At 37.2% G+C, this 13,353-nt stretch overlaps 1 protein-coding gene across 1 annotated transcript in view; it reads left to right on the top strand.

Moving 5' to 3' along the window:
• The window catches only part of lamb2 (laminin, beta 2 (laminin S)), a 74,480-nt gene that overhangs the window by 38,264 nt on the left and 22,863 nt on the right, over positions 1–13,353 (top strand). Inside the window, exons 8-17 of the mRNA XM_056448704.1 lie at positions 4,297–4,499; positions 4,587–4,707; positions 4,789–4,977; positions 6,330–6,509; positions 7,801–7,913; positions 8,329–8,408; positions 8,494–8,629; positions 9,833–9,991; positions 10,084–10,211; positions 13,152–13,281. Coding sequence (XP_056304679.1) covers positions 4,297–4,499; positions 4,587–4,707; positions 4,789–4,977; positions 6,330–6,509; positions 7,801–7,913; positions 8,329–8,408; positions 8,494–8,629; positions 9,833–9,991; positions 10,084–10,211; positions 13,152–13,281 — 1,439 coding nt within the window. The remainder of the gene's footprint in view (positions 1–4,296; positions 4,500–4,586; positions 4,708–4,788; positions 4,978–6,329; positions 6,510–7,800; positions 7,914–8,328; positions 8,409–8,493; positions 8,630–9,832; positions 9,992–10,083; positions 10,212–13,151; positions 13,282–13,353) is intronic.

Below are 13,353 nucleotides of genomic sequence, written 5' to 3'. Positions count from 1 at the left end.
ATATATTTTGACGAATTTTGGAAACTGGTAACCATTGACAGCCACCGTAGGAATACAATAATATGAAATTAAATTACTTTAACTTTCCAACATTCTTCATAATATCTTCTTTTATGTTCATCAGATGAAAGTTACTCAAACAGGTTTGGAACATGTAAAGCGAGTAAATGATGATGACATTTTCATTTTTGGGTAAACTATCGCTTCAGTCTTCCAACTGCATGCACAGGCCATTCTGTAGATCACTGACTGCTAGTTATGGCCAATACAAACTTGGTGCACAGATCATTTGACATACATTTAAATGGAGGGATCTAAAATAAAAATATGTCAGGTGGAAATAGCAGCTTACTGCCATGACTTTGAATGTTTTTTTTTTTTAACATGAATGGCCAATTCTTTCTTATAATAGGGAGTGTTTGAAGTATGTTTCATGAACATGTTGTGAACTTTACCATTGTACTGTAGCACCAAATCATTCTTAGCCTGATTGACTCTGATATATAAAATTATGTTACAGGTGTAGTTTTCTCCTAATACATTCAAATCATTTACTTGGCATTGTAGAAATATACATTTATATAATCTAGTTTCAAATTAACAATAATCTATATATATCTGAAAAGAATTTCTTTATTAAGACATGTTGGTTAGTCTGCAGTCAAACAGCGCCTTCAAGAAGTCCACGAGTCTGCAAGAGCTTACAGGAGTCTCTCACAAGTCTGCAGTCTGGATTCAACGTCATTTTTTTACCAACAGTATCTAATTTATGTGCATTTTTGATGCATTTTTGGTATCCACATCAAATTAAATAGACCAAAACAGTTTTATACTGTATATAATGTAAAACACTAAATGCAAGTGTTTTTCAAATAATATATAATTTAATATAATATAACTAATATACAATGTGTAAATATACATCAAATAATAATATATAATATACAAACTTCATTAATTTGAGTTATTTATATAGTATGTATACGTTAGGTAGGGGCGACACAGTGGCTCAGTGGATAGCACTGTCGCCTCACAGCAAGAAGGTTGCTGGTTTGAGTCCCGGCTGGGTCAGTTGCCATTTCTGTGTGGAGTTTGCATGTTCTCCCCGTATCCGCATGGGTTTCCTTCGAGTGCTCGGGTTTTCCTCACAGCCCAAAGACATGTGGTACAGGTGAATTGAGTAAACTAAATTGGCCGTAGTGTATGTGCGTGAATGTGAGTGTATGGGTATTTCTCAGTACTGGGTGGCAGCTGGTAAAACATATGCTGGATAAGTTGGTGGTTCATTCCGCTGTGGCGACCCCTGATTAATACAGGAACTAAGCCAAAGGAAAATGAATGAATTAATTAATTAATACACATTATATGTACTTACTAAATAGCAAAAAAAAAAAACATAAATCAATAGCAAACAAAACTCTGGATTACCGATAGTGATTTTTGCAGATTGTAACTTAAGCAAAGCCTGTAACTTCTAGTCTTTGAATATTTTGTCTATTTTAAAAAAATACATTTGCCCATACTTATTAACAATAAAAGTATGCAGCTGATGATCTTTTTAGCTTAACGATAACCTAAATAACCAGCTGATGAATGTTTCAAATGAGACATCGGTATATAATGAGCAGCAAATGCTCCAAACACAAACACAAACTATACAGCCAACATCTTATACACAGTATTCACTAGCCATTTAAGTTGTCTGAAAAATATTTAAATGAAACAAACAACTGTTAAAACTATTAAGTGAGTTATTGAAAACACACTAAAATAAAATATTTGCCAAGCAGCAGACAAAAAACAGAAATGATAACTTAAAATGAAGTTTGTTGTATGGTCATCTACTAACATTGGATGACATGTCCCATGACAGTGTTAGCGTAGCAGAATGTAGCAGTGTAGCTGGTGATGAACTTCCCGCTTCAGCTGGTCAGTGTAATGTTTCTGCGCAGCTGTGAGTTCTCAGTCATGCACAGAGTGAGTGTGTATCAATTGATCTTACACTCTCTGTGTGGCTCTCATTTTCTGTTGTACTGAACATTTAGGGCATGACTGGAACAAACAGCATCTGCACAGAAGCTGTTTTCTGGTGTCTGATGTTAGCATATGAGGCCATCACACACACACTCTCTCTCTCTCACACACACACATTGTTAGGAGGGAAACAACATGACTCTACAGCACTATGATTGTCAAGCTATTTTCCTCATAAATCACATAAGTTCCCACTTCATTGCGTGCCTATGAAGCGTAACGGGAGTCTCTCACATTCAGCTGACTGACCTCCCTATGGGCTCAAGGAAGAAGGGGTTGGAGGTTACGGGTTAACTGGGTTTAGGGATGTTTTTACAAGGTTTGAGAATGTTCTTATAACTGGGTGGTCATGAACGTTTGGTTGATGGTGGTTTGTTTTAATTGTTGATTACATTTTTCCTGGCATCATTTAGACTTCATGTCGGAAAATATAAGCCCTACGAACCTTTCCTAAAACAAAATGATTTTATTACAAAGTCAGATCTGTTCAAATTCATTATATGTTAAAAATGTTTTTCTTTATTTTTATATATACATTTTTGAAGGGTGATACATAAAATTTGTAATTTTGTGAAAAATTCCCCCATTGTAAATAAATTTTTAGATATTAAATATATACAATTATATTAAGGGCGGCACGGTGGCGCAGTGGGTAGCACCGTCACCTCACAGCAGGAAGGTTGCTGGTTTGAGGCTCTGTGTGGAGTTTGCATGTTCTCCCCGTGTTGGCATGGCTTTCCTCCGGGTCCTCCGGTTTCCCCCACAGTCCAAACACATGTGGTACAGGTGAATTGGGTAAGCTAAATTGTCCGAAGTGTATGTGTGTGAATGAGTGTGTATGGGTGTTTCCCAGTGATGGGTTGCAGCTGGAAGGGCATCCACTGCGTAAAACGTGCTGGATAAGTTGGCGGTTCATTCCGCTGTGGTGACCCCAGATTAGTAAATTGACTAAGCTGAAGGAAAATGAACAATTATAATATTCATTCATACATTTTCTTTTGGCTTAGTCCTTTTTTTATCAAGGGTAGCCACAGTGGAATGAACCGCCAACTATTCTGGCATATGTTTTACGCAGTGGATGCCCTTCCAACCAACCCAGTACTTGGAAACATCCATACACTCTCACATTCACAGACACACTCATACACCGTGGACAATTTTGTTTACTCAATTCACCAATAGCGCATGTCTTTGGACTGAGGGGGAAACCGGAAGACCTGGAGCAAACTCACCCCAACACGGGGAGAACATGCAAACTCCACACAGAAATGCCAATTAGCCAAGCTGGGACTTGAACCAGCAACTTTCTTGCTGTAAGGCAACTGTGTTAACCACTGAGCTGCCCAATTTTAATTTAATTTGAATAATAATAACATTTAATATACATGGCAAAGATGAATTTCCAACATGGTACTTTGAAAAATGTTTTATTTCAAAATTATTTTATGATTAAAAAAAAGTTTCTTATTTTAAAAAAATCCCATAATATAAATTTGGGTGTATTTAACAACAACAATAATAATCCAATTTTGCTGGAAGTATTTTTTATGGATTCTTTAATGAATACAAAGGTAAAAGCATGGTAGCAACATGCTAATTTATGCAAGCGTTAAAACATGACAACGTGTTAGCTTAGTGTAAAACATTCTAGAATCTTTCTTGCAGCATGTTAAATGATGCTTAGAAATAATATTTTCAAACATGTTAGCAAACATGTTCATTTATTCTAGCGACATGTTAAATCAGGGGTGTCCAAACTTGGTCCTGGAGAGTCGGTGTCCTGCAGATTTTAGCTCCAACTAGCCTCAACACACCTGCAAGGATGTTTCTAGAAAGCCTAGTAAGAGCTTGATTAGCTGGCCCAGGTGTGTCTGATTGGTGTTGGAACTAAACTTTGCAGGACACCGGCCCTCCAGAACCGAGTTTTGACAGCCCTGTGTTAAATCATGCTAGCAGTTTGTTTAAACGTAAATCATGCTAACTCTTTCTTTTTTTTCAATCTTTTGAACTTGTTGTTTACTGATGAAATATTTGCTGTTAAGACGGCTGCAAGTCTTCGTGAGGCCAACATAAAAGTATTGATTTGTAACTTGGATTTAAAGGAGCCCATACTTTTGAAAGCTAAATTTAAATCGGCCTGCTAATCTTGAAAACTTCATGGTTTGTTTTCTATCCATTCTCGCATCAGAAGTGGTGTTGCTGTCCTTCTACTTGGTTTAGAAACTTGTATTCTGCACTAACCTCAGTGTCTTCAAATCACAGACCAGCTGAAGATCACAAATCTTCGCCTGAACCTCACCAAGCTGCACACTCTGGGTGACAATCTGCTGGACTCACGGCCGGAAATCAAGGAGAAGTATTACTATGCCATGTATGAGCTGGTCGTCAGGGGCAACTGCTTCTGCTATGGCCACGCCTCCGAGTGTGCGCCAATTGAGGGCATCAGGGATGACATTGAAGGCATGGTGAGTTAAGGAGGATATTTTTGTACCATAATACTGACATTGTTTAATATTACAAGAAAAGCGAAAGTTTAGCATTTCCATTCTTAGGTTCACGGGAGATGTGTGTGCAAACACAACACCAAAGGACTGAACTGTGAACAGTGTGAAGACTTCTACAATGATCTGCCCTGGAGACCAGCAGAAGGCCGGAATACTAATGCCTGCAAGAGTAATTATCAATTATAATATAGATCATACATAGTGACATAAATTTCTGATATCATGGCTAATATTTTCCTGTTTTTCCCAGAATGCAACTGTAATGGTCACTCCAACCAGTGTCATTTTGACATGGCGGTGTATTTGGCCACGGGGAACATCAGTGGAGGTGTGTGTGACAACTGTCTTCACAACACCATGGGCAGCAACTGTGAGAGCTGTAAACCTTTCTACTACCAGGATCCAACTAGAGATATTAGAGACCCTGGAGTCTGTGTGGGTAAGTGTGACTACTCACTTACTATCTTTCAGCTTAATCCCTGATTTATCGAGATATATCCAGCTGCAGACCCACACACATTTCAGACACACACACAATCTAGCACACACAATCTAGGCAACCTGTATATGGTTATTGACAGATCAGTCTTCTGTTTTTTTTTCTTGTTTAACAACAACTAACTGCTTAGGAACATTATCGTCACTTACTGAATTTCACAAATATGGCGATCAAGACCGCCCGTGCTACGATTGTCATTCCTTAGACTGTGATCAGTTTAGGGTTTCTCATTTCAATCATTATTTCATTATTATATTGTAACTAGGCATGGGCCAGTATAAGATTCTGACGGTATGATAACCCTAGATAAAAATATCACGGTTTCACGGTATCACAGTATTATGATCACTGCTCTAAAATATGTTGTTTATAAATGTCTTGGTAAAAAACGACAACATTGTTCCCCATTGTACACAATATATTTTATTTTAAGAAACATTTAAAATATTTTGGAACAGTAGCTTTTGATGTGGAGGATCCTTTTCAGCAGGAGATACTGTTGCCCTAAAAAAACTAAATAAAATAGTTGTAAAAAACACGTGAAAAAAAAAACGTACGTATACTATAGTATAGGAACAACATAAAGGAACAATATAACAAAGTTTTGGCGGTTTTGAAACCTTGACTTTTCCAAATTGCGGTAAACCTTGAAAACAGTGATCATCCCATGCCTAATCGTAACAATTATTTTAACATCTGTGCAGTTTTGGAAGTCAAATTATTTACATAAAAATAATTAGTTAAACAAGTTAAATTATTTAAATTAACCCTGTCCAATTTAGATCGTTTATATATCTCTGTAAAATGTTTCAGCAAGGCCAGCAATCAAGTATCTGCTATATTGACTCTGTCAGATAAATAATGACTGATCAACTATGATGACTGACAGAAAATTGTTCAGCCTATTTTATTGAACGCCTATCGGAACCAATGTTCCCCATTCGCCCATCACGATCGCCATATTTGTGAAATAGTATACACTATTGTTAATTGTGTACAATATTTATTAACAATATATATATAAAATATATTGATGACGATGTCGGAGAAGACGTTAATAACATTAACATCCGTCGTAACTATATATAGTTTGTCTAGATCGCGTGTGCTGGATTGTGTGTGCCTAAAACGTGTGGGTCTGCAGGTCTGAAACTGGATTTTATTGGATTTATCAGGGGTCACCACAGTGAAATAAACCACTAAATACATGTGTTTTCCTTGGCGGATACACTTCCAGCCGCAGCCCAGTACTGGGGTATGATATACAATTGTTTTTGTCTGCTCTTCGTTAGCTTGTGACTGTGATCCAGATGGTTCTAAGAATGGTGGCGTTTGTGATGGCCATGATGACCCTTCTCTGGGCATGATCGCTGGACAGTGCCGCTGTAAAGACAATGTTGAAGGTTCACGCTGTGATAAATGCAAGCCTGGTTTCTTTGGCCTGAGTGCTAGTGATCCACGGGGTTGCCAACGTAAGTACAAGCCTATACAGGGTGTCCGCAGGGTCTTAAAAAGTCTTAAAATGTCTTAAATTTCAAAAAACCAAGGCCTTAAACTTTTAATTCACTGAAATTCTTAAATCCTCATTGTAGGTCTTAAATCATTTTAAACAGGTCTTAATTTTTCTCTGTCCAAGTAAAGCTACCCAATCGGGTCGACATCCATCCAATCACCAACAATCTATCATAATAAAAAATGGGAAGAAAACTAAAAACAAAAACTATTTACATAAGTAAGGGGGAGTGACGTAATATTTTTAAATAGGCATGAAACTTAAGGGTTTTTCACAGAAATGCATTCGTGGAGAAACGCGATGTAAAGGGTGTGTGTGTGGGGGGGGGGTGTACTTGGGGGTTGAGAGAAGTACAATGTTTATGAAAAGTGGGGGGTGAGAAGTGCAGTGTTTATGAAAAGTAGGGGGGACACGGCAGGCCAGATAGACCGTCAGGCCACCGGGAAATGTCCCGGTGCTCCCTATGGCCAGTCCGCCCCTGATTGCACCACTTACTCATTGTAAAATAATTTTTCATTCATAGAATGAATGCTATATGAGGCTACAGTTTGAGTTAATCTTTTATATTTGTATGACACATTAACAATGCAGAGCATAATGGTTCTTGTGGCATTATCTTGAACATTAGCACTTATTTCATAGAGGCTCTCTTGAAATGTCACAACAGTTTTTCAGGCAAAAAACTCTCTTCATACAAAGTTTTTCACATAGAAAAAAACAGGCAAAATGTTTTGATAGACAACCCAAGAGGTGGGAAAAGAAATTTGGTGTCTCACTCTTTAAGTTTTAATAAATTTTAACATTTTAAATTTATTTACATAAAGATAATTTAATGTTGATATGTAATTAAAATCCAGTATTAAAATGGTTTACTCTTTTGTCTAAATAAATGTAAATGTAAGTATTAATTAAGAAGTCTGAGGTTGGAAAGAGTCTTGGAATGAATTCATTGATGCTTATCAAGGCTGCATTTATTTAGTCAGAAATACCATAAAAACAAACGTTTTAAAATAGTATTACAATTTTTAAGAACATTTTTTTTCATATCCCATCAAATGTTATTGCTGTATTAAAATAACATTTTTAGTTGCCACTTTCACCTTTTAGAGCCCTTTTTAAAGTCAAGATTACAAATGGATTTAATGCCTCAGCTCTTTTAGACCACTTTTATCTATTTAAAGAACATTTTTCTGAATGTATTTTACTCGAGATGTATCGCTGTCTCTTTTTCTTTCATTGGTCTTCATTAGCATGTAAATGTGACCCGAGGGGTACGGTTTCCGGCAGCTCCCAATGTGACCCTGTGAGCGGAGACTGCTTCTGTAAACGCCTGGTCACTGGACACAGCTGCAACCAATGTCTGGTAGGCAGAGCTTGCCTTTTTTAGCAGCTTATTATTCCCCATATGACTCTCTGAGAACATTCGGTTAGCGTTCAGCAGTCAGCACTGCGTGCTTTTACTAGTACCTCCTCAACTGGGTGGTAACACGAACTGAGAATGTCTGCATTTAGCACAAGGCTTTATGGCAGGTGGTGCATGTTTACACACAGCTAAAAATGGACGAAAGAAAGAGCTGCATCCTGTAACTAGATAAGCATTAGTTGCCTGTAAAATTACAGTGATGTCACATCGCTTTATAAATATGTACAAAGTTAATTCGGTATTGTTTTATCATGATATGTAATATTCATTTCCATCGTTATGTCACATAATACCTTTGTCATATATGTGCTGTTTTAAGTAACATTTCATTAAATTGTATTGTATTTTTCTACAGCCTGAGCACTGGGCCTTGAGTCATGATGCCAGTGGCTGCAGAGGGTGTGACTGTGATGTGGGCGGAGCTACAGAAAACCAGTCAGTTTTATTCAGGCTGTGGGGAGTTTTAAATTAGTTTTAAATGCATAATAATCAATCACATTGTGTCGTTAACTGTCTTTAGATGCTCAATGGAAACAGGGCAGTGTCAGTGTCGAAGCCACATGATTGGTCGCCAGTGCAACCAGGTGGAGTCTGGGTACTTTTTCATGGCACTTGACCACTACATCTATGAAGCTGAAAATGCCAAACTGGGTCAAGTAAGTATAGAACTGAAAAAAATGTGACATTTGCTTTGTCATAAACCCCATTTACTTTGTCCATCATTTATAACTTAATTAAATCTATCAACAAAAGAGAAAACATTGTAATATGTAATAATACAGATATTTTAATGAAGAAATACAGATATGTTTCAGTAATATTAGAAAATATTTATTGGTTCATATATCAAAATTCTGGTGTATAATTACTACATTACTACCACAACTACTATAACTATTGCACAAATCTAATAAATAATTCTCCATTATTTTGTCTAAAAACATCTAAATCGAAAATCTGCAGGTGAATTTAGGCATCACAGTATTTTTATGTACAGTATGAATGAAAGAAATAGGAAATACAATACAAAGAGCCTTTAGAAAAATAAAAAATGTTACATACAGTATATATATATATATATATATATATATATATATATATATATATATATATATATATATATATATATATATATATATATATATATTATAAGAAATATTATTTTAAATTACTAAAAATGTCAATAAAATTAATTTACTTAACTTTTCAACATCAAAAATTGCCTAAGCAGATATCAATTAAAAAGTGTATATAAATGAAAAACATGCATAAATTGTGACTTATGGGAAACCGAAATAAACAGATATGTTTGTTTTAAATGTAGACTTTCGCCAATTGGTGAAGTTTTTTCCTCACTGCTGTTGCCACTGGCTTGCATAGTTTGGGATCTGTAGAGCTGCTCATCGATGGATTTGCTCTTCAGTGTTTGAACTCTCAGTAGTGAATATTAAACCCCACTGAACTGAACTGAACTGAACTTAACTTAAACACTGAAAACTGAACTGACACTGTTTCAATTTACTATGATCTTCTATGTGAAGCTGCTTTGACACAACTTACATTGTAAAAGCGCTATACAAATAAAGGGGATTTGAATTGAATTGAATAGACTAAAAAGTCCTGGAGACTTTTTTGTCTACTGTACAGTTTGAAAAATAAATATTAATTTTGAGAATATATCTCAGTACTGGGTTGCGGCTGGAAGGGCATCCGCTGCATAATGCATATGCCGGAATAGTTGCCAGTTCATTCCACTGTGGCAACCCCTGATAAATAAGGGACTAAGCCGAAGGAAGATGAACAAATGAATACATTTTGAGAATAACTACACATTATATGTAATGGTGTGTACTGTTTAGGGCTCTGTTTTTGAAGAAAGAGAGTACCAGCCGGGACGCCCCATCTCATGGACAGGCACGGGCTTTGCACGAGCTCCTGAGGGCGGGACGCTGGAATTCGCAATTAACAACATCCCATACTCTATGGAATATGACGTCCTGATTCGCTATGAGCTTCAGGTAAACCGCACGCTGTAGACACTACATGTCTCTCCATTGGCTTCATATTCAGAGAACAAGTGCATTTTCTGTATGCGTTTGTGTGTTCAAAGATGCCACGGGACTGGGAAGAGGTACGTGTAATGGTGATTAGACCTGGTCCTATACCTACCAGCAGTCCATGTGGAAACACCATCCCTGCAGATGATCTGCTAACGGTGTCACTTCCCTCTGGTGCCAGGTCTGTCAAACATATGGATGGTTGTTTAAAGGGATCGTTCACCAAAAACATTTATTCTGTCATTATTTACTCCCCCTCATGTTGTTCTTCTGTTCTTCTGCTAATGGCTGACTTGAGAAATAACTTGTAAATAATCATTTTTATTTATTTTACTATTATTTCCAGTGTTGGGGTAACACATAACAAGTAACACAATTTACATAATAATATTATTTTTTAAAGTAACGAGTAAAGTAATGCATTACATTAAAAAAATAAGTAGTATTTGCGTTACTTTTTAAAAAATGTAATGAGAGTTACTTTTTAGTTTATTTAATTCGTTTTTAAAAAATAAATTGCTGAATTAAAATGATCGTAATCACGTTGAATCACACGCTCAATGAGAGAATGTGCTCCCTGCGGGAAGAGACAGCAACCAAGATGGCAGACCAGAGTCTTAGATTTCTGCAATGGAAGTATTCTCATTATTTTGAACGCATGGAAGTGAAGCAGATTGTCTCAATAATTTTATTTCACTAATAAGACAAAAAGTACAGAAGGAGCAAACACATTTCTTTAAAGGGCACCTATGGTAAAAAATCTACTTTTAAAGCTGGTTGGATAGACATGTGTGTAGATGTAGTGTATAGACCGTCATATTGGAGTGATATAAACACACTCAGTCCTTTTTTTTTTCAAATTTAACAACATAAAAACGGTGGACCAATTGGAGTGGTTTTCAGATCGACCGCAACATATCAGCAAGACCAGACGTGCGCAAAGCAACCGGGAATAAAAGGTCTGTTCAGTTCGCTAGGATCATCAATCATCATCAAATGTGATCAAGAGTGAGTTTTACAAGTTTGAAATGTTTTAAAACAGTGCTGGTGTGTAATGAATTACAGCGATTTAGCTTAGCTTTACTTCATCAGCACAGCCGCGTGTCAGAACAATTATAAAGGAAGACGCTTCAATCCCGGTTTGTGGACGTTAAATCAGGTTTATTTTGTTGATTAAAATAACAGATATCCATACAGCTGTGAGGATTAACCTGTATCCTGTCACATATGCGTGCAAACAGTGCGAAGCTAAACGTGCGTGCTCTCTCTCTCTCTCTCTCTCTTTCTCTCTCTCTCTCTCTCTCTCTCTCTCTCTCTCTCTCTCTGTGTGGGTGTCTGCGCTATTGGTGTGTGTCTGCGCTATGTGTGTGTGTGTGTGTGTGTGTGTGTGTGTGTGTGTGTGCCCGTGTCCACGCTGTGTGTGCGCGTAAACTTTGTAACGACTTTGTGTGTGACTCATAGTTGCAACTCACAAAAAATGCATCAAATACTGATAGGTAAAGTTCTTATTGTAGTATTTCTCAACAAACGTTACGTGAGATTTGCTTCCTGAGGCAGCCGAGGGCGTCAACTGAGGCATGTTGCTGACAGGCATGTGGGCGGGGAGGACTAGCCTTAAAGGCCCAGTACAAAAAAACAGCAACCAAGTTTTAGCGGCTATAATACAGACACTTCAGACAGCTATAACAAATACTCTGATGGTTGTTTTGAGATACAGACACATTCTGGAGACACAAAAGACTTATATTAAATCTGAAAAAAGGGCTAACCTAGGTGCCCTTTAAATGTTCATTAATCTGCTTATGCAACATGTATAGCTCTGGAGTCAGGAAGTTCTCAGAAGATAACATTATCCTAAATTATTATTTTTGATGTGTTTTTTAAAGATAAAAGTAGCAGTGCATGGTTAATTGTAGAGCTATTTAAAAAAAGTTCTGAATGAGATCAAGCCTCAGCCAGGTAAGAAAAAGTAACAAAAAAGTAACTCAAAAGCAACGTAACACATTACTTACCATAAAATATAATCCAACTAGTAATGTAACTATGGGAGTGACCCATTATTGTAATGTATTACTTTCAAAAGTAACTTTTCACAACACTAATTATTACGTGTTAAGCCATGGTCACACTAGAATTTGAGCTTGCAAAATCCTGTCATACGGTGCTGCAAAAAGAGGCGGGATTAAACAAGATGATTAGACATTAAAAAAGCTAGCTATTGCTCCATATTTGACATTTCTGTACTGAGAGGTCATGTTTTGATCTTCTATTGGTCTCACTCAATCACGTCATGCGATTTTGCAAGTCAGAGTTTACAAAACTTGATCATTGCAATGCAGCAACATGCGAAACATTTCGCACAAGCTTGCGTTTCTGGTCTGCCTCATTCACATGGGTATGAATGGACACCCGCTTCAAATGTTATCACTTGATTGAATGAGCGTTATCAGTGGTTATGAGCTGATAGATATGGGTCAGAAGGAACCTTCTGCGCCTACTGGTAGGCTCAGAAGGCTGTTATCATCTTCATGTTAATCAGCTATAGACCACATACAGCTGCAGCTGGAAATTTATTAAATTTGCCATTAATTGTATTTTATTAACATCTACCCTTACACCCAACTGTCACAGTAATGTAGAGTCTTCTCTATTAGTATAGCTGATTAACCATGTGGATGGATGATAACAGCCTTCTGAGCCTACCAGTAGGCACAGAAGGCCCCTACTGGCCCATGTCTATCAGCTGAAAACCACTGATAATGCCCATTCAATCGAGTGATAACATTCGAAGCGGGTGGAATGGAAGTCTATGGGTTGAAAACTGTAGTGTGACTGTGACTGTGGCTTTAGGCGATTCATTCAGCTGTGGCAACCACTGATAAAGCACATAAGCACCTGAAGTGATTGTTGTTATAGAATGTATGCTGTTGTTCAGCCGTGATGTCACAGATATATAACCTTTACACATCACCACTGTTGATTTTTATAGCTTTGTGTGTAGTTCTTACCTGGTGTGTGAGAGAGAAAGTATTTGCTTTATTTTTTTTTCCACTACAGCATTCCAAAATGTTCTAACTCAATCAGTTTATCTTATAACATTTCTGCTAATGCACTGTTACAGGTTTGTGGTTCTGCCTCAGCCGGTGTGTTTGGAGAGTGGTGTGAGTTACAAACTGCGCGTGGAGCTCATCCGTTACACTGACAGGAACAGCATCATTACCTCCACCAATGCCTTTGTGCTTGTTGACTCTGTACGTGTGACTCTCTCGTTTTTTCCAACCCCTATCAGTTCTTGCTCTTCACGTTGTGTCTAATCTTCAACT

This window comes from Danio aesculapii, chromosome 23 (genome assembly GCF_903798145.1).
Source record: "Danio aesculapii chromosome 23, fDanAes4.1, whole genome shotgun sequence".
Classification (NCBI taxonomy): Eukaryota; Metazoa; Chordata; class Actinopteri; order Cypriniformes; family Danionidae; genus Danio; species Danio aesculapii.
This window is presented reverse-complemented; position numbering and strand designations above follow the sequence as displayed.